A 21342-nucleotide genomic window follows, 5' to 3' on the forward strand; every position below is an offset into this window, starting at 1 on the left:
TGCAAAACACAATTAGTCTCATTTTTATTCGTCAACAATATTGCATTCTATATTTAATTATCGTCATCGTCTCATGACCAGCATTTACGTTGCGTCTCGTCTCGTTTTGTCACGTGATAAAGGTTCGTTGACGACGATATATAGTCACAGTTTTCGCTGACGAAAGCAACACTAATTGGAAGTGTAATTTATTTTTTTATTTTGACTGAAGTGCCATTCGTTTACATGGAGAGGGTGGGGTTTATGACTTGTACTGCAGCCAGCCACCAGGGGGTGATCAAAGATCCCGCAGCTTCACATTTCAGGACGAGTGAGACACACCCGGTTTGACTTCATGCAGCGCCATGCAAACCGATCGGTGGCTGAATTGAAGCCGTGCATGCTGGTTAGAAATTTTTTTGTTTTTTTATTGAATACTTGAAAAAGAACAATAACAATTGTCAACATTGTTAACTCACAATTACATAACTATCCAGGGTCTCTCAGTCCAAAGGAAGCGCCAAGTCCCTCAGCAAAGCCACCGTTCTCATTGCTTTTAAATTCTTAGAGAACTCAATTGAATCAAAATACATTTTCAGTTCAATTTTGAATCTTAAAAAAAGAGGTTTGCTTTTAGAAAATTTATATTTATGAATATGATATTTAGCTAACAAGAAAATAAGGTTTAGCCACATATAAAAAAAAATTCTGAGTACTCTCAATTAATGGATTAAAATTTAAGGAGCTTCTTTCTAATTCATTTTTTGTTATAATAACACCTAAATAAGATACCTGTTATTCTAGATTAGATATGAGTGAGATGTATAATTGTGTTTGAAAATGAGGGACCAAAAAATGTCCTAAAAGCGATAAGGAAAAGAAATTAGTTACTATAATTTAATTACTTTTCCCTTCCCTACTTTGTATAGACTATAAAACATTTATATACAATACAATAGTGGATTTAACATCAAAATTTAAAGTCTAACCTTAAAATGCATGCTTTTTATGTACCCTTCTCACTTTAAATACTTTGGTGAGTTAATGAGAATATTGGTAACACTTTAGTGTCCAATTCTCACTGTTAACTAGCTGGTTCTGTTATGGAGCCGACGAGACGTGAGACGTACGGATCCATGTGCAAAGATTTATTAAGAGACGTGATCATGAAACAGGCATGGATTCAATAATGGCAAACAGGTACAACACAGGCAAGACAAAGAGTCAAGTGTGAGTCTTCGGTCAGCGAACAATATCCAACAGGGCAAGGCAACAAGATAATCCAGGTACACGAGCAACAGTCCAAGTGAGGTGCAAACAGAGTCCGAAACAGCAGGTAAAGGGTTAATCCAAGATACACAGGCAGGAGATCAGGAAACAGGAAACAACAAGGCAACACGAAATGACTAACATTAGACTTAGACTAGAACTAGAAACTAGGACTGGAAACATGAAATGGCTCCGTAGTGTAGCTATCGCTAGAAGAGTGATATATACGCTAGGCAATACTCGGCGATCTGAAAGAGGAAGTCCAAGGCTTATAAAACGTGTCTGAATGGATTCAGTTGTGTATGTGTAATCAGTGCATTCAGCTGTGTGTGCAATCAGTGCAATGGATCATGGGAGTTGTAGTCTGGAGTGACATGTAAAAGTCTGTGTGGTGTGAGAGGCAATGTAAAGAGAAGACGCCATCTGATGGTGAGCAAACGGAAGTGCATGGACAGGATTCGTGACAGGTTATTAGCGTGAATTTTACTTGAATATTGGCTGTTTATTATTACTTAAAAATATTAAAGTCTTCTTCTGCAAGACCCTATTCTAAATCCGTAATCCTACCCAATTCTTAAACTTAATTGTCAACAACTACTTTATTAAGTATTAATAAGCAGTAATTAGGAGTATATTGAGGCAAAAGTATAGTTAGTTCATAGTAAATAGTTAGTCAACAGTGAGAATTGGACCCTAATCTAAAGTGTGACCAAAATAATTTATGTAGTTATCTATTATTTATTTGAGAGAATTTAAAGAACTATGTCATGTCTGTCTTTGAATTATTCATAAATTTTGATATAGAATTTAGAAAGTAATTAGTAATAAGTAATTAAATACTTTTTGTACAGGTATCTAATTACACTGTTGAAGATGTAATTAGTAACTAGTAATTAATTACTTTTTTAGAAGTAATTTTTAGGTAGAATTTACCCAATATATATTAATCCAGGATTTTTAATAGATTGTGTCAACACACACTCAAGTGGCTGTGGAGAAAAATCCCTAAACAAAAAGAGTTAACAGTTAAACAAAGTTAGTTAGTTTTTGTATGTACCCCCTCCTCATTCAGCATCGTTACATCCTATTCAAGCACACCAAACTTGAATAGCTGTGTTGTAAATCCCAGGCAGCTACCTCTATATTCATCTTGTTGCCTACTCTTGTCAGTTAGAAAACATTTGTTTTTTTTTAAGATAGACTAAACATTTCTAATCATTATATAGCTGAATTTTTAACATTTAAGGGAAATTGGTGTTTTTTTTTTTTTTTTAGTCTTTAGATATTTATAATGTAAGTAATTGTTATTTTGATATATTGTTAAATAGAAAATTAGGTTTCTTTATGGAACTGGAAAGTTGGAAAAACTGTCATGTTTAGTGTATGGACTGATTAACTGATTGATTTTAATTGTGTTTTATTTGTTAATGATGTTTATTTTTGTTAATTTTTTAATCTCCCGCCACTGACCTCTTCCTTACGTGACCCCTCAGGTATCCTGTGTTGATGAGTTTCTGAGGAATGCACAGTTGTCATGGAAACCCAGTCCCAGACCAGTTCTGCAGCAGAGAAGAAGAAGAGAGTGGAGACCATTGTAGCCACCAAGAAGAGCGTGCCCACCCGTGCAGAAATCAGTGAAAAGGCTGTGGCCTCCAGCACTACCTCCAATGGTACAACTTCAACATTTAAACCTCTTTTCTTCTGATTACTTGTCAAACCTTAATTTATATTCTCTGTTGATTCTGTGTGTTTAAATTGTTGTTAAGAGCAATTTTTGTCAATTTTATCAAACATTGCTCTGTTTTGTTGAGAATATCGACCAACTTGACACAGGAACAGCTGAATCAATGATGTAAGTTGGGGTTGGGGATATCTGTTTGGCTGACCAGTAGCAGTGTGTGGGAAACCTGTTTGAGAACAGTCATTATTTTTGCAATTCTGTTATTTGCAAATTCATTCAGATTAATTTACATTCATTTCAGATATAACTAAATGCACTTTTACTAACTGGTGATTCACAATTTAACTTTAAAGTGCCTCAAAACTTTCAAGCAGCATCATAACATCATTTTACACAAATGTTGCACTTTTTCTTTTTCAACAAGCCTGGGTTTTTATCGCTAGTTTGAAGTAGTCTGCATCTCTAACCAGCTTGGTCTACCAAGTCAATACCAGGCCAGAGAATGACTACCTTGGGCCTGCTAGAAACTATAAACCAACAGCTTGGATTCACTGAAAATCTCATACACCTTAAAATGGCATTAGCATTAGTGCTGAAACAAACATTTCAAAAAAGTTGCACAAATGTTGTGTGGGTATTTGTCTTGGTTGATTAGTGATCTTATTTTTTTTGTACCACTCCATATGAAAGCCTCTGGTGATATGGCAGGAAGTCAGAAAAAGAATGTCCTTTTTTGTGGAACAGGGCATCGTTAATTGTTGTTATGAATTCTGTCTCCATAACCACCCCCACCCCCTCAATTTCTCCCTTTCACTGTTAGTCATTCCCAGATGGCAAGCTCTTCTTCATTAATTAGAGGTGGGGGGCTTGGGGTTTGGAGGGAATGAACATAGATGGGGATAGAGCTTTACTGTTGTGGAAAAAGCATGGATGTAATTTGGCTTACTGATTGTGGATTTTTCTCTGTAAGGCGAGGGTAATTACTCCTCTGAACAACATAAGGTTTGTCTTGGAAAGTTTGCTGCAGTGCTCATCTAGCCAGGATTCAGTCCCATAAACCCATCTTTTTAGGCAAGTACCAGAATTTAATAAAAAAAACATTTTAAGTTACTAATTATAACGCTTTCATTTCCATGGTTATTCAAACAGAGAATAAATTATATACAGAAAGAAAGCAACACAAGTCTAGTGCAAACATTTAGTCTTAATTTGCTATCTGTGGCTAGAGGAAGGCTAAGCCTTGCCCAGCCTTACACATGCTCCATACTTTCAGGTAACCTACAATCCTGGCATAGACATTTATGCTTTATGATGTGTTTGCATTATTACTGAGCAAACTGTTTGTAGAATTTGTCTTCAATGGTGGGCCATTTTTTTTTTTTTTTTTTTTTTTATCATTTTCATAAGCTCTGATTCCAGTAAGCAGTCCTGACCACAAGCTCTCAACAGAACCATAATGAGCCATCTATCACAACAGACCCTAGACCTGCTCCCCGAAGGGTCTTACCACAGCCATTAGATAGCTTACACATTCCTGGTGTGGTTATAATTCCCCTGCATTCTCTTGGTCTTCCAATACTCATAACCTCTTATCTGATGTAACCTAAACCCCAGTCAACTTTAACCCATGTTGCTCAGGCTGCCCCCTCAAGACTAACAAAAGGCAATTGTGAAAGGCCCAACGGTGACAGCGGCCAATTGTCCCGCCTTTTTGACAGACCCTGGATTGGCTAAATGCTGAAACTGATCTTAGATCAGTCCAGGCGTGTCTGCAGATCTGCAGAAGGGGAAACCCAAATAATATATTGAGAATGTGGAGTTGGAGTTTAGAAAAAGAATGAAATACAATCTTGAACTTGTAGGGAGTAAAGAAATCCAAGTTTTAATTGAGAAAAGATCACTGAAGTATTTTAAATGAATGAAAGATTTGTAGTTTCACATTTTTATAGGGATGTAAATAAATAAAAAAATATAACTAATCATACATAAACCTTTTTTTTTCACAAATTATTTATATATTAATTATTAACATATTTACATATTGTATACATCATATTAATTTAGAATCAACAAAGGAAATACTGTATAATAAAATAATTATTACTATTATTTATTATGCATAACAGTTACTATTATCATTGTTATTATTATGTGTTTATTTATAAATATCGGTAGTTATATATATATATATATATATGTGTATACATATTGTCACAGTTATGATCTGTTTTTGTTTAGTTATGTCTCTGTCTACCGTCCTAGTTTATCCCCATGATTGTTAGTTAATTAGCTCCACATCTGTTTCTGTTCTTCCTTGATTATGTTCAGCCTTTAAAGCCTGTGTTCTCCCCTGTTTGGTTTGTTCGCTATTACATGTACCTGTTTGCAAGTATGGAATTTGTGCTCTGCATTTAACCCATCCAAGTGTACACACAGTAGTGAATATACATCTGAAGCAGTGGGCAGCCAAAGCTGTGGTGCCCGTGGAGCAGTTGGGGGTTCGGTGCCTTGCGATTGATTAATACCACCTAATATTAAAGTTTTTAAATATACTTTTATATTGCAATAACTTTGCATTCAATCTTCAAATGAATGTACAAACAACACAAAGACAGTATAGTTTTAATATTTGTTTAATGGCATCTTTATTTTTATGATTGAAGGCCAGTATCACTGATACCAATTCATACCGATTTCCCTATAAAAATGTTTCCCCCTAATATTTAAAAATTGACTATAGCCATTAAACATTACATTATAATTAAGAGCTATCCATTTTACCATTTATTAGACTTTAAAAATGGCTTCTTATTTAAGTGAACTTAAAACAATCTTCACATAAACCCATTATAATAAATGTCATATTTATCTACCTGTGCCCCTCAGCAGAAATATACAGAAATTTAATAAAGTTATCAAACACTAAATTCTAAACTAAATACAGATGAATCCTTAAAACTATACAAGTTATTGATTTCCTCTTTTGTTCTTTTGTTCTTGATGAACAGACATCACAGCAGCTGGTTATTAGGTTGTTTTGCCTGCTATTTATTTAAGAGCTGCCCCTACCGAACATGGCGCGGATCTGACCCGCATCGTATTTTCTGTCAACTCTACCTTTTCTGACCCATTTCAGGTCGGACCCATCTCTTCTAATGAGCTGACGAGTTGAATCGAGTGTTTTAGATGAGGGAGACAGTGCTAGGATGCTCCAGGACAGTTTTGAAAACCATTTCAGAGACATGTTCTTAATGTAACTCATATATAACATATTTCATGCATGCACACTTTTATGGCAGCTTTAATAATTTTTTTTTATGGTAACTTCATGACTTAACTGATCACGACATTAGCTTCTTTCATAGTTTCTTTCGCGATTTCATATGAAATGATACAGGCTATGCACGCACCGGCACCTTTGTGCGTGTACAGTTTCACAGTACAGTTTCCGCACTCGTTTAACTCGCGAAATGACGCGTGAAGTGAAGTTGAAAAGCGTGTCTGAAACGTCTCCTGTTTGATGTGCTCGTAAAGACGTTCTGCGACTGACTAAATGCACTTCTTGTCAAGAAAAAAGAGACAGAATTAGCAGTTATGAGTGGGGTGGCCAACCCTAGGCCCCACCCCGGCGTTAAATAATTTGAACACATTAAACTGAAAAAATTAATCACCTGTGTTAACGCGCTAATTTTGACAGCACTAATATATATATATATATATATATACACATACAATGGTTTATTCTTTATAATTTATATCTATAAATGATTAAATATAAACAGTTTTTTATATATTTGCATAATGTCTTTTTTTTTTTTTTACAAATCTTTTTATCAGATTATTCTGATAAACGCATGTGTCAGTATGTGAAAGAGACATCCAAGTATGTGGTGAAATCAAACCCATGACCTTGGTGCTGTGAGTTATGCTTTACCTATTGGGTACACTTAAAATGCATGAAAATTTCTCTTTTCCCGTTTCCTTCCCCTTTTTCTTAATACTTTTATTCCTTTCCACTTTCTCTCACCACACGGCGTAAAAGTTTATGTAAAAGTTTAGCTGCAGTCTGTAATTGTCCAGGCTTGGTGGGGAGCATTCCCACATGGTTAGCTAAAGACTGGCGCAGGCCTGCAAAGCATTCATCTGTGGACCGGCTCCCCCGGCCTGACAGCTCAAAGGAACCGACTGTGCCACCACAATGGCCTGATTGGTCCTCTTTGGTAGGAGCAAAAGGAGGGGGGCTTCCCTCCTCCTCAACTCACATCATTTACTAGGCAGGTGGACCACAAAGTCCTCTGATTCTATTGTTGCTGCCTGGACCATGCGCGGGAGAGAGAGAAAAAGAAAAAGAAAAAGAAAAAGAAAAAGAGAGAGATGTTCGTGTGTTTCAACTGAATGAACCTGGTCGTCATGGGATAATTTGTTAATTAAAAAGGAGAAAGGGGCAAAAAGGCACCTGCCGATCAGAGTGAGAGAGAGGACAGAGGGACATAAAGAATGAGAGTGCAAAAAATCGTTTTGGTATTATGGTTTGCCATACTGTTTCATGGATGCCAGAGTGATGAAATTAACAAGAACGAAGGAAGCATAAAGAATTAAGGGAGGGAAGTGAAGAAGCAAGGATAAACAGAGGACAAAAGGAGAGAAAACTTTGTCAGGCAAATTGTTTCGACTCATGTTTTCAGTAACTTGAGAAGTGTTCAATGTAAACCATGGGGGAAGCCTCTTTGAAACTTGTCAAACCTGAGGCTACTTTTATAAATTCATTGAAATAAATAAATTTATATATCACTATAAAAAGATGTAAAATGCCACCCAGGCATCTGTTTAGGGACTAAATGAATCTGTGAATTATTTGAAGGGTTAATGGGTTTTAGGGACCATTGAAGTAAATTTTCCTAGAGAACTGTCTTTTCTTTAGTTAAAACCTGCAGAATGGATCTGCATTGGGAACTGGATCTTGCACCTTGTTGAAAAAAGAGGCTAAGGTGCATAGTTTAACTTTTTGTGCAAAATAATAGTATTTTTTTAATTGGTTTGTTTTTGCTGAATTAGTGTAGCTGAAAGGTTTTTTTTTTTAAACCACAAATTAGTTCAGGCATATTGTGAGATTGCAATAAGCCTTTATAGCACCGGAAAAAAAGATGGGCCAATCAAATGGTTGAAAAGAGGTCCCAAGTGAACAGAAAGAGAGAGTTGACATCCCTCTTTTTAGGCAGCCATTTAAATGATCAGCAGCAAATAGAGGCGAATGTCATCTGACAGAAATAAAGTTCCTGTTAGCAGCATGGCTGGAAAGTAATTTACAGATAGTCTGTCCCAGCCCATCTTTGTGGCGTGCAGATAAGGGTTCATTTCAGCAGGCGGATAGCAGCCACTCTCCCTCACTCGGCCCTATTCTGCGACACCTGTGATAACAGCTTGTGGAGCCTAATTGAAAATGGGGCCTCAAAATGGATTTTCTCCTTTCCTCTTCCTGTTTCTCCCCCTCTCAGAGCCGTTCATTCTGACATTCTTTTCATTTTTTCCCATCCTGCTGGCCTGCCCCCCCCTTTTTTCTCCTTTGGTGCAGGGCTGTTACACTAACGGGGAATTATTGAATAGATGTGTGGATATGTGTGTGTGTGTATGGGGGGTAATTCCGGTATTCCCAAGTGGAAGGGTTTGGTAAATGTGCTGCGAGATCATTTCTCACACTGGTGTCAGTTTGGTGACAGCCATATGATCCGTCTTATTAATGAAATCATTGATCACTTCACAGAACTCATAATCGACACTCTGTCCTGCTGTTCTCCACCTCCCTTGTGCTCCCACCACCACCCTTCTCTTTTTCTCTAGTATACATCAGTGCAATCATTTGTACGCTGTTCATTTGTTGATCTCAGCATTTTTGGTTGGACAAATAAAGCAGTGATATTAGGACAAATCTGGTTATGGCTTCCTGTCAAGTTAAGTCAAGTCACCTTTATTTCTATTTTGGAATAGGCTATAAAAGCTCATTATGATTTACTTCTAGCCTAACTTGTTCATGAAAAGAAGCACATAACTGAAATAAAGGGGATTTATTGTGAAATAAATTCAACAGCCATTCAACAGCAACAGCCATTTTAGGATGCTTTGTGATTTGGTCTTAAGAGTCCCCTTGGCTCCCCCTAACTTTTCACATATTTAGGAGCTGATTATAGCATTAAAACACTTTGTGAAATACTCTTAGAGCAAAAATTTAGGACTTCTAAAATTAGGACTGACACACATTATTTTTAAGACTTTATCCTAAATCAGCAAGTTATACTGTATTTAGCCCTTAAGATGTTTTGTGAATACGGCCCCAGATCAATAACAATGTGATGTTTTCAGCTCTGGGGGTTTAATAAAGGCTTTCTGAAGTGAAGTGATGCATTTGTGTAAGAAAAATATCCATATTTATAAACCACAATATCTTGCTTCAATTAACTGACATTTGTGCGTTCACATAGTTTTTCCTATAGCTTTCAGGGTTGTTGCAAGTTTGATGTCAATGGTTACCAAGGTGTTGCTACAAGATTAAGGTGAAATGTGTTCTGGCTTTAAGGGTGGTTGCTATACTTGGTGGTAGAAGTGTGGTTGCTTACTGGCCCATGTCTATAATATTCTAGTCTCCATATATGGCTTGGGCTCTTTCTTTCAGTGTAAGCCTATGGAATGCATTTCATTTTCATAATTTCAATAGAAATGCTATTAATGCCTGTAGCTTTCTCTATCTCTGTTCTATCACGTGATAGAAAGTCTAAGGCCTTCTCAAGCCGTACGGCTGACCCATTTAATCTGTGGCCTATTATGCATCAAACTAAGATTGCCGAGACACAAAATAATGCCATCAAGTTAGCATTTTTAAACATTCGCTAACTAAAAAATAAATAATTTCTGATCAATGACTTAATAACCACAAACGACCTGGATTTTATGTTTCTAAACGAAACATGGCTAGAAGACAGCTGCAGTGCAACAGTCCTCAATGAAACAGCCCCTCCTAACTTTAATTTTATAAGTGTCTGCAGGACTGTTAGGAGAGGTGGAGGTGTAGCTGCTCTATTTAAAGATTTCTGTCAATGCAAGCAAGTGTCATTTGGTCAGTACTTGTCTTTTGAATATCCAGGTATTGTGCTGAAAGGTGTTCCGCGTATTCTGTTTACCATTATTTACAGGCCTCCAAAATACTCTCCAGCCTTTATTGAAGAGTTCACAGAACTGTTATCAATGATTTCCTCAGAGTTTGGCTGTTTTGCTATTGCAGGGGATTTTAATATTCACATAGATAATGCAGGAATCAAAACTATTAAATAAATTATAACTGCTTTAAACACTTCGACCTGGTTCAGCATGTGCATAGACCCACACACAATCGAGGACACACTCTAGATTTACTTATCAGTAGAGGTCTAAACATTTCATCCACTGTTATTAACGATGTAGCACTATCTGATCACTTGATTCCTTTATCTCAAAAGTTAAGAATGTTATATATGATATTGCTCCCGTGAAAGTCTGTAAGACGAATGGCAGGCAAAAATCACCATGGATGAAATCAACAACAGTTCAGAGTATGAAAAGACAATGCAGAAAAGCTGAGCGGATGTGGCGGAAGATGAAACTATAATTTCACTATAGCATCTATAAAAACAGCCTTCATGTTTTCAATGTGGATCTAGCCACAGCTTGACAGATCCTCTTCACAAACCTTATAAACAGTAACTTAAACAACACTTGCACTCTTTTTGCTACTGTTGAGAGTCTAACCCCCCCCCCCCCCCCCAAGTCAGATTCCCAGTGAAATGCTTTCCGACAGCAAATGCAATGAGTTTGCTTCCTTCTTTTCTGGGAAGATCAATAATATCAGAAAGGAGATTGGCACATCTTCCAGTTATGCAGAGGTCACTCAGATTCGACAGCAATTTCAAAAAGACGTAACTGTGTCTGGTTTTGAAGTAATCAATAGCAAAATTTTGGAAGAAATAGTACAGCACCTTAAATCGTCAACCTGCTATCTTGACACACTTCCCACATCTTTTTCAAAAGTGTGCTTAACTGTTTAGAAGCTGATCTTTTAGAAGTGGTGAACACTTCACTTCTTTCTGGGACTTTTTCAAACTCCATGAAAACTGCAGTTGTTAAGACCCTTCTGAAAAAGCGCAATCTTGATAACACCATATTGAGCAACTATAGACCAATATCAAATCTTCCTTTCATAAGAAAGATTATTGAAAAGGTAGTTTTTAATCAGCTGAACAACTATTTAAACTCAAATGGATATCTAGACAATTTTCAAATCTGATTTCCGAGTGCATCACAGCACCGAGACAGCACTCATTAAGATAATAAATGATATTCGCTTTAATTCTGATTCTGGCAAAATATCAGTGCTGGTACTACTAGATCTTAGTGCTGCGTTTGACACTGTCCATCATAACATACTTCTAGAGAGACTGGAAAACTGGGTCAGGCTTTCCGGGATGGTATTCAAATGGTTCAGGTCATACTTAGACGGGAGAGGTTATTATGTGAGTATAGGAGAGCATAAGTCTAAGTGGACGGCCATGACATGCGGAGTCCCACAAGGTTCAATTCTTGCACCACTCTTGTTTAGCTTGTATATGCTCCCACTAAGTCAAATAATGAGGAAGAACCAAATTGCCTATCACAGCTATGCTGATGATACCCAGATTTACCTAGTCTTATCTCCAAATGACTATAGCCCCTTTGACTCCCTCTGCCAATGCATTGATGAAATTAACAGTTGGATGTGCCAAAACTTTCTTCAGTTAAATAAGGAGAAAACTGAAGTCATTGCATTTGGAAACAAAGATGAAGTTCTCAAGGTGAATGCATTCCTTGACTCTAGGGGTCAAACAACTAAAAATAAAGTCAAAAATCTTGGGGTGATTCTGGAGACAGACTTTAGTTTTAGTAGTCATGTCAAAACAGTAACTAAATCAGCAAAATCAAATCAAATCAAATCAAATCACTTTTATTGTCACATCACCACAGCACGTGTGCCTTCGTGAGTGAAATTCTTGAGAGCGTGCTCCAGACACTGCAGAAACAATTTACATATAAACAATTTACATATAGACATTACCATACATACGTACAGACTTATACAGATGACAATGTGTAATATACACATACATATACTCAGTACACATAGTGTACTATTAGACAGACATACAGTTACCGATACACATTATACACAGTATGTAGTACACATTCTACGTTATATACACACAGTAATATGCGAAGATGCAGCAGATTATATATAAACCGGGTGTGCAAATGTCATGGATGTGCATTGGATGGTATCCAGTGCTGGCAAAAAGATTGTTGTATTAGTGCAGTAGTGTACTGGTAGTCCAGTTTGAACTGTATTGGAATTAAAGTGCAGTGCGTGGTATATTGTAAAGTGGGAGTGTGCTGTAGGGTGTATTAGTTTTTACTGTTCATTAGCCTGATAGCCTGAGGAAAAAAGCTATCCCTCAGTCGGCTAGTGCGGGATCGGATGCTGCGGAGACGTCTTCCTGAGGGCAGCAGAGAGAGCAGTCTGTGGGACGGGTGGCTGGAGTCATTGATGATCCTCCGGGCTTTCTTTATACACCGCCTGGTGTAGATGTCCTGGAGGGAGGGAAGCTCACCTCCAACAATGTGACGGGCAGTTCGCACGACCCTTTGCAGAGCTTTGCGGTTGCCAGCAGTGCTGTTTCCAAACCAGGCGGTGATGCAGCCGGTCAGGATGCTCTCCACAGTGCAGGTGTAGAATGATCTGAGGATGCTGGGGCTCATTCCAAACTTCCTCAGCCGTCTCAGGAAGAAGAGGCGTTGGTGTGTCTTCTTCAGCACTGCATCTGTATGAGCGGACCATGTGAGATCCTCAGTGATGTGAGCACCGAGGAATTTGAAGCTATTTACTCGCTCCACAGGTGTCATGTCGATGGTGATGGGTGTGTGTTCTCTGCTCTGTCTCCTGAAATCCACCACCAGCTCCTTGGTCTTGTCGATGTTGAGTGAGAGGTGGTTCTCTTGACACCATTTAGTCAGGGTTCTCACCTCCTCTCTGTAGGCCGTCTCATCGTTGTCAGTGATCAGGCCTATCACCGTTGTGTCGTCAGCAAATTTGACGATGACGTTGGAGCTGTGTGTTGCTGTACAGTCGTGTGTGTACAGGGAGTACAGGAGTGGGCTGAGGACGCAGCCCTGAGGAGCACCAGTGTTGAGGGTCAGCGGGGATGAAGTGTTGTTGCCCATTCTGACCACCTGACATCTGCCTGTCAGGAAGTCCAGGATCCAGCTGCACAGAGATCCGTTTAGTCCCAGAGTCTGGAGCTTCTCAACCAGTGTGGCAGGCACTATGGTATTGAATGCTGAGCTGTAGTCCACAAACAGCATTCTCACATAGGTGTTCTTATTTTCCAGGTGGGAGAGAGCAGTGTGCAGGGTGAAGGCAATAGCGTCGTCTGTGGAACGGTTTCTGCGATATGCGAATTGTAGGGGATCCAGTGAGTCAGGCAGCACAGAGCAGATGTAGTCTCTGATGAGTTTCTCAAAGCATTTGCTGAAGATGGGTGTCAGAGCAATGGGCCTCCAGTCATTCAAGCATGTGATTTTATTTTTCTTTGGTATGGGCACAATGGTGGATTTTTTGAAGCATGCGGGAACCACAGACAGAGAGAGGGAAAGGTTAAAAATGTCTGTGAAAACCCCGGCCAGTTGGAATGCGCATGCTCGGAGCACACGGCCTGGGATGCCATCGGGACCCACAGCCTTGCGGATGTTCACCCGTCGGAAGGATCGGGTTACATCTGCGACAGAAAAGGAAAGTGCGCTCGCCTCTTCTGCCACAGCCGCGGGAGCGCGCTCTGTGTGGGCGGTGTTGTGAGCCTCGAAACGAGCATAAAACTGATTAAGTTCGTCCGGTACAGAGGCGGCAATGTTCACAGTAGCTGGTTTATTCCCTCTGAAATCTGTGATGTTATTGATACCCTGCCACATGCTTCTTGCGTTGTTGGTTTTGAATTGTTCTTCAACTTTGTTTTTATATTGTCGTTTGGCAGCTTTGATTGATTTCCTGAGATCGTAACTGGCTTGTTTGTGATCGTCAGAGTTTCCGGATTTAAAGGCAGATGTCCGCGCTGACAAGGCTGCTCGAACATCGCTGTTAATCCACGGTTTTTGGTTGGGGTAGATGCGGATTGTTTTTGTCGGTACTACATCCTCTACACACTTCCTGATGAAACACGTTACAGTATCTGAGTACGCCTCTATGTCGTCATCAGACGCTGCCCGGAACATGTCCCAGTCCACGTGATCAAAACAGTCCTGTAGTATAGCGTCTGATTGGTCCGACCAGCATTGAATTGTCCTGAGGGCGGGTGCTTCTCGTTTCAGTTTCTGCCTATAAGCAGGCAGGAGCAGAACGGAAGAGTGGTCCGATTTGCCGAAAGGTGGGCGGGGGAGCGATTTGTAGGCGTCCCGGAATGGAGAGTAGCAGTGATCAAGTACACGATCACCACGCGTGTTGATGGTGATGTGTTGGAAGTATTTTGGAGCTATTGTTCTGAAGTTGGCTTTGTTGAAGTCCCCCGTAACAATAAACGCTGCATCTGGGTACGCGGTTTCCTGCTCACTTATATTCCCGTACAGTTCCTTGAGTGCCTGGTCTGTGTTGGCTTGAGGGGGAATGTAAACAGCTGTGATTATGATCGCTGTAAATTCCCTCGGTAGCCAGAATGGTCGACACAGAAGCATATGAAATTCCAGATCAGGGGAGCAGGAGGATTTAATAGAGTGTAGGTTCCGTTCATCACACCACGAGTTGTTGATAAATAAACAGACGCCCCCACCTCTGCTTTTCCCTGTGAGCTCTTTCGTTCTGTCCGAGCGGTGCACGGAGAACCCCGTAAGCTTGATGGCTGAGTCTGGAACCACTGCAGACATCCAGGTTTCTGTGAGGCAAATAATGCAGCAGTCCCTTGTTTCCCGTTGGTATGAGATGCGTGCCCGCAGTTCACAGAGTTTGTTGTCCAGTGACTGAACGTTAGCCAGCAAAATAGTTGGGAGAGGAGGTCGGAGGGGACGGCGTCTGAGTCTGACAAGGACGCCGGCTCTCTTCCCCCTTTTCCGGCGGCGTTTCCTCGGCCGCGATCGTGCAGCCCAGACAAAGGGCTCTGATGCGGTGTCTGTAAACAAGGCGCCGGCGTTCAGGAACTCAAAGTCCGGTTTGCGTTGCGCGACGAAGGAACCAATGTTCAAAAGCGTGTGTCTATCGTAGACAGTTATACTGACAACATCTAACACGTGAAACAACAAAATAACAAATAAAACATAAGAAACATAAGAAAAACTGCAGAGTTTTCTTGGAGCTCGCAACACGGCTGCCATGCTCGGCGCCATCTTGGTCACATATGATAGTATCAGCATACTATCATCTCAAAAATATTACAGATGATAGTATCAGCATACTATCATCTCAAAAATATTACAAGAATTAGATGTTTTGTTTCCAGTCAAGATTTGGAGAAACTTTGGAGAAAATCTGAGCATATCACACCAGTCCTCAGGTCCTTACACTGGCTTCCAGTTACATTTAGGATTGATTTTAAAGTTCTCATTTATAAATCACTCAATGACCTAGGACCCAAATACAGTGCAGATATGCTCACTGAATATAAACCTAACAGACCACTCAGATCATTAGGATCGAGTCAGTTAGAAACACCAAGTGTTTACACAAAACAAGGGGAGTCCGGTTTGAGCTATTATGACACCCTGCAGTTGGAACCAGCTTCCAGAAGAGATCAGATGTGCTAAAACATTAGCCACATTTAAATCCAGACTCAAAACTCATCTGTTTAGCTATGCATTTGTTGAATGAGCACTGTGCTACGTCCGAACTCATTGCACTGTATTTTATGTATAATCATTTTCTATTCTTAACTGTTTTAAATTCATTTAAAATATTTTTTTATATCATTTTAAAAGTTTAAACAGAAGGTTAAAGTAAGTGCTGTGATGGTAAAGAGAATGTGGGCAAAGAAAGACAGGTGTGTTTGGTTAAGCGGTTGAAAGTAGGACCTCTGAGTTCTATTTGTTTGGTTTATGATAGTCAAAGTAAGTAGGGGGTGAAGTAGTGGAATAGTTAGGTGCTTTGGAAGGTTTTTTTCACTTAGTGCGGAAGAGTTTTTAATGTTTGTTTTAAATTCCTTGTTTTTATTGTTGTGATTATTATTATAATTATTATTATTATTATTTTAATTCCTTGTTTTTATTGCTGTGATTATTATTTTTCACTTCCTTTTATGTAAAGCACTTTGAATTACCACTGTGTATGAAATGTGCTATATAAATAAACTTGCCTTGCCTTGCCTATAGTTCCATTCTTTCTTTTGTCTTTTTCCAACTGTTATCTCTTTCTTTTCCTCCCTCCCTCTCTCTTTTTGTTGCATTCTGTGAGTGAGCATGGTGTGTGAGAGGCACGTGTGAGAATGAGAAGTTTCTAAAACTTTTTTCACAGTTAAAAACTACCCATTACACTTATATGTTTGCTCCAGCTACAAAAGTGACAATTTTCAGTGTGCCCCTTCTTGTTAAAAATGTACTATAAACTCTGATTGGAAAGATGGTTAGTGCTGTAAAAGTGGTTTCTTTGGGCTGCAAATCTGCCAAATCTAAACATGTTTTATCTTTTAGATGACAAATTTTCATGTTTTATCCATCAATCAATATGGCGGCGCGTTCAGATGCAGCAACTCAGCGCTCAGAAAAAGACAAACTTTTTATGTTCTGTGTATTCTCCATTTGTTATCTGATGTCTTGTTGTTCTGTACCACTGTGTGCATACACTCTAAAAATTATGGGTAAAAAAGAACCCAATTTTGGTTATTTGGCAACCCAGCACTGGGTAAATATTGGCCAGAACACATGCTTGTTTTTTTTGACACAGCTGTTTGGGTTAAATGTTTTTACCCCACATGCTGGGTTGTTTAATTTAAAGGAAAATGCTAACTTTAGCCTGATAGCACTGAAAGCGAACTTTCTACCCTCCCTGCAATCGCCGTCCAAAGCCACACCCCCTGAATGCACATACGCTCAAAAAGCTGAATACCAGAGACAACATTAAATTACTACAATAGGCTACATCAATGGTTTCTAATTACAGTCCTCGCACCCTCCCCGCTTTGCACATTTCATCTGTACATCTTATCACGTTCGAATGTTGTTCTATTTGACCGTAAGTCACAAAGTGCTCTGCGAAGTGGACATCACCAGATATTCCACCATGATTCCAGTTCAAAGCATATGTTCCATACAAAGGGCATTAAAGTGCGCGAGACGTGAATTTAAATTGTATTTATTTACAGAGGTATATTATGTCACACTTCACACTTCTCTAATAAGTTTTGTCTGTGTGTGAAGACGCTGTGCAGCGCAAATCCATTAATGAATGTTTCGAAGTGAAATAAACTTCAATGCACGTAGCTCATGCACGTAGCTCTCTTCTAACAAGCTGGTTATCTGATTCAGGTGTGTTAACTAAGCGAGACATGCAAAATATGCAAGGACTGGAATTGGGAACTGCTGGGCTACATCATGTGTCATTCACCAGTGAGAAAACTTTATAACACAGTTAGTAAAAGTACTACAATGCCAGCAAGGAAGATCGGGTTGTTGATGTTTGCCTGCCATCCTTGCTCTGTCTGCACAGCGTGCGTGAACTCGCTGATGACGTATTGTGTCTGCACGAACAAGGTGCGCAGAGGTATGCAAATACATATAGTACGTTGACAGGCAGGTAGGAAAGCCAATTAAAATGCTCAGACCGAGAGTTTTGATTGGACGAACATTTCTTGGTCCTACACCTTCTACAGAATATATAAATACAGATAAATACATTTAGACCACTTAACTTAATGATTGCTATCAGGATGTGAAGAGATTTTCAACCAGAATAACAAAAATGTTTCTAAAGACAATCACCTATTGCTCCTTCATGTCAAAAATGATTATATTGCTGGCTTAAAATGGGCTGGAAATTAAAAATCACACACAGAATTACTAGAGGCAAAATCAATATCAAAATATAGACATTTATTATTAAGCAAGCACCCATGAACAAAATATAAGAAAAATTTAATTAATTTGGGTGAATACGGCATAGATTAAAACATTACATACAGTTAAACTCGTTTAAGGGGTCATCGGATGCAAAATTCACTTTACAAGTTGTACAAGTTTGAACATAAATGTGTGTTGGAAGTGTGTGTACACACCCATCCTATAATGATAAAAATCCACCCAGTGTTTTTTTTTTAATCCCGATTTTAAAATCCTCTTTCTCAAATCAGGCTGTTCTGAGATTCCTGTCAGAATGACATAGTTCTGTACGGGCCGCTCCCACGATAGTTGATTGACAAGGCCGTCTTATCTTAGACCCACCCTGATTGAGCTGAGAGCTGTCCGCCATTGTGAGGACTCCGGTGCAGGGTAAAACAAGAACGTCTCAGATTAAGCAATTGAAATGTTTAGTTGTTGGATGTTGAGTCAAGTCAAGTCACTATTATTTGTATATCGCTTTTAATAATGCAAATTGTGTCAAAGCAGCTTTACATCAGCTTGATATAAAGCTGGGTGGCTTTATATCAGCTTTACACTATTTAGACATGGAAATAGTTTGTCGAAATACTGTCATTCTCCTCTGGCCAGACAAAATCAGCAGTTTAAATCTAGGCTAAAGCAGAGTCAGCCTAAATAATCCAAATCTGCCTAAATGCGCCAATGTTCGCGCGAATCATTCATGATCCAGCTTCATCTACAGAAGAAGTGAGTATAAGGGTTTTTAAATCTTTGCAAATCGTGTTTCCTAATAACGTGCTAGTAAGTTTCATGGCTAAAGTAAACAGAACTGCTCGTCACTCCACGGAAGAGAGGGGTGGGGCGAGCAGAGCTCATTAGCATTTAAAGCAACTTGGACTATAATGGCTTGATGAAAACAGAGCTGATTTTGACAGGGTAAAGGTGGTGTTTTTTACACTACCATTGAGAAATTCTAACCAGAGTATGTTATAGGCTTTCCATTAAGACCCTAAAGAATTATATCAACTTGTGTAAAATGGGCATCTGATGACCCCTTTAACATGCATTTTAGAAATAAAATGTAACATTTAAAAGTAGAATTTTAATTTAAGTTTATTCAACTGTTCTATATAATCACTTTTTACAGAAATAGCTCTATTTCTCGTGCCAGTGCGTCGCCGAAATCTGAGCTGGTAATGGGCTGCTGTTCGGTAGGGGACATATGAACCTTAGACCGCCGCCTTGCATTTCACTCGTAGCTGAAAGATGCCGTGACTAACTGACTACATAACCTGCCCATAAACAAACAGTACTGAGATTAGAGAACATATTTAAACATCAAATTAAATTAAATTCAGTATTATAACAAATGGAATCAGTTTATATTATGCAAGGCAAAAGGTGTTTCCATCATGCTAAATGATCGGTGCTGACGCAGCTGACTGACGCAGCTGACTGACATCTTGTCCTTGTATGCTGCATTGCGTAAAATCATATAATTTACAGCACAGACTTTATAAATGAAATAAAATGTATACAAACCTTTATTTTGAAGTACACCAAATCGGTGGCAGCGGCACTGAGAACCGCTTTCTCCTGTAGAGGACACAAAAAGCCTGCACTCTGACTGTATCTCAGCAGCTGGACCCAATAAAATCACCCAAAATACTGAACCCAGCATTTGGGTTAAAATAATAAGAGTGTTTAATGACAATAAAGATTAATTCATTCATTAATTCATTCAGTCATTTTTGTCATCTCCTACTAAATCATTCAATGTTTAGTTTTGAGTGTTGAACCTATGGAGTTCATACATGGTATATTCAAGTACTAACAATTTGCATTGTTTTGATTGTGGAGATATTGGTCATAATATATTTACCTGACACAGTGGAACAAGTCAAGAGGAAAGGTTGCTGAGTAATGCAGGTGCTCAGGAAATTGAAAGAGAAACGAATAAATATATTGAAGCTGGTCATAGTGTAGAGGGGAGTATAAATGCTTCTGAAAGAACTGTAAGGATAAATAAGTTTAGTCTAATTGGCTGTATCATTACAGGTAGTATCATTACCATTACACTGAAGATAGAATGGAGGTGTTACATGTTTAAATGGTGAAGCGGAAAAAGAGTCAGAGCTAGGAAGTAAAGAGTATTCAATATCAAGCTAAGAGTATTAGACATGACAATTAATGTATTGATGGAGATTTGGAGATTTCAATTCTGTTGAAAATATAAATAACTTTCTGGATGAAACCAAGTGGAAGAGTGTTGATACTGAAGGGATCTTTCATGAGAAATTTGTCGCATCCATAATACAAGCTTGTAAAAAATGTAGCATTGAGGTTCTGTCATAGCAAAAAACATTTTGATTAAATAATAATTTGCCTGTAGTTTTACTCACCCTCAAGCCATCCTAGGTGTAAATGACTTTCTTCTTTCAGATGAATACAATCAGAGTTAAATTAAAAAATGTCCTGGCTCTTCCAAGCTCTTTAATGGCAGTGAATGGGTGCTGAGATTTTGAAGTCCAAAGAAGTGCATCCATCCATAAAAAAGTGCTCCATATGGCTCTGTTGGATTTAATAAAGGCTTTGTGAAGTGAAGTGATTTGTCTAAGAAAAATATCCATATTTAAATCTATATAAACTGTAATCTCTTGATTCCGCTAAATGTTGCGTTTCTGAGTGGCATTTCATGATGTAGGACGGATGATGTAGGGTGTCCTAGCTTCTTACATGGAAAATAATGCAGAGTTTATAAGTTTATGTACAGCATGTACTTCATATAGAGTTTGCATACAGCAAACTTTATATACAGTATGCATGAATGTATCAAACTATCAAGACCTTAATGATTTAACAGAAAGCAAATGGCCTGGAATGTAAAAAACAAAGCCAAGGAAAGGGGGTGTTACGGTTATTGAGGCTTGAAGCTCAATAGAGCACGAACCAGCCAGGAAGTCGAATAAACAAAGTATTTTAATAAATCCACACAGATAAAGCAAATACAACCTCTTCACACAACGTAAGACAGGACAAAGAAACAAGGGAAAGGCAGGGTTATAAATACTAACCAAACAAGGGACTAATGTGTAAATTAACTAAGGAACAGGAGATACAAATGATAATCAGGGAACTAAGTTAATTAGGTCAGGGCAGGTAGAACAGAAACTCACACTCAAAACGAAACAGAACATGCATGTGACAGGGGGTGTATTGATCCTACTTTGCAGACAAAATGTTTTGTGAAAAAAGCCTGACAATAAAGTATGCTTTTTTATATTATTACTCGTAATGTTCAATTTTTTTTATTG

At 38.7% G+C, this 21342-nt stretch overlaps 1 protein-coding gene across 1 annotated transcript in view; it reads left to right on the forward strand.

The window, feature by feature from the left end:
- Positions 1 to 21342, forward strand: part of LOC306863584 (transcriptional activator GLI3-like) — a 216786-nt gene that overhangs the window by 40699 nt on the left and 154745 nt on the right. The window contains exon 2 of the mRNA XM_079407007.1: positions 2742 to 2918. Coding sequence (XP_079263133.1) covers positions 2783 to 2918 — 136 coding nt within the window. The 5' untranslated portion in view covers positions 2742 to 2782. The remainder of the gene's footprint in view (positions 1 to 2741; positions 2919 to 21342) is intronic.

Source organism: Barbus barbus (genome assembly GCF_936440315.1).
Source record: "Barbus barbus genome assembly, chromosome: 44".
NCBI classification, from domain to species: domain Eukaryota; kingdom Metazoa; phylum Chordata; class Actinopteri; order Cypriniformes; family Cyprinidae; genus Barbus; species Barbus barbus.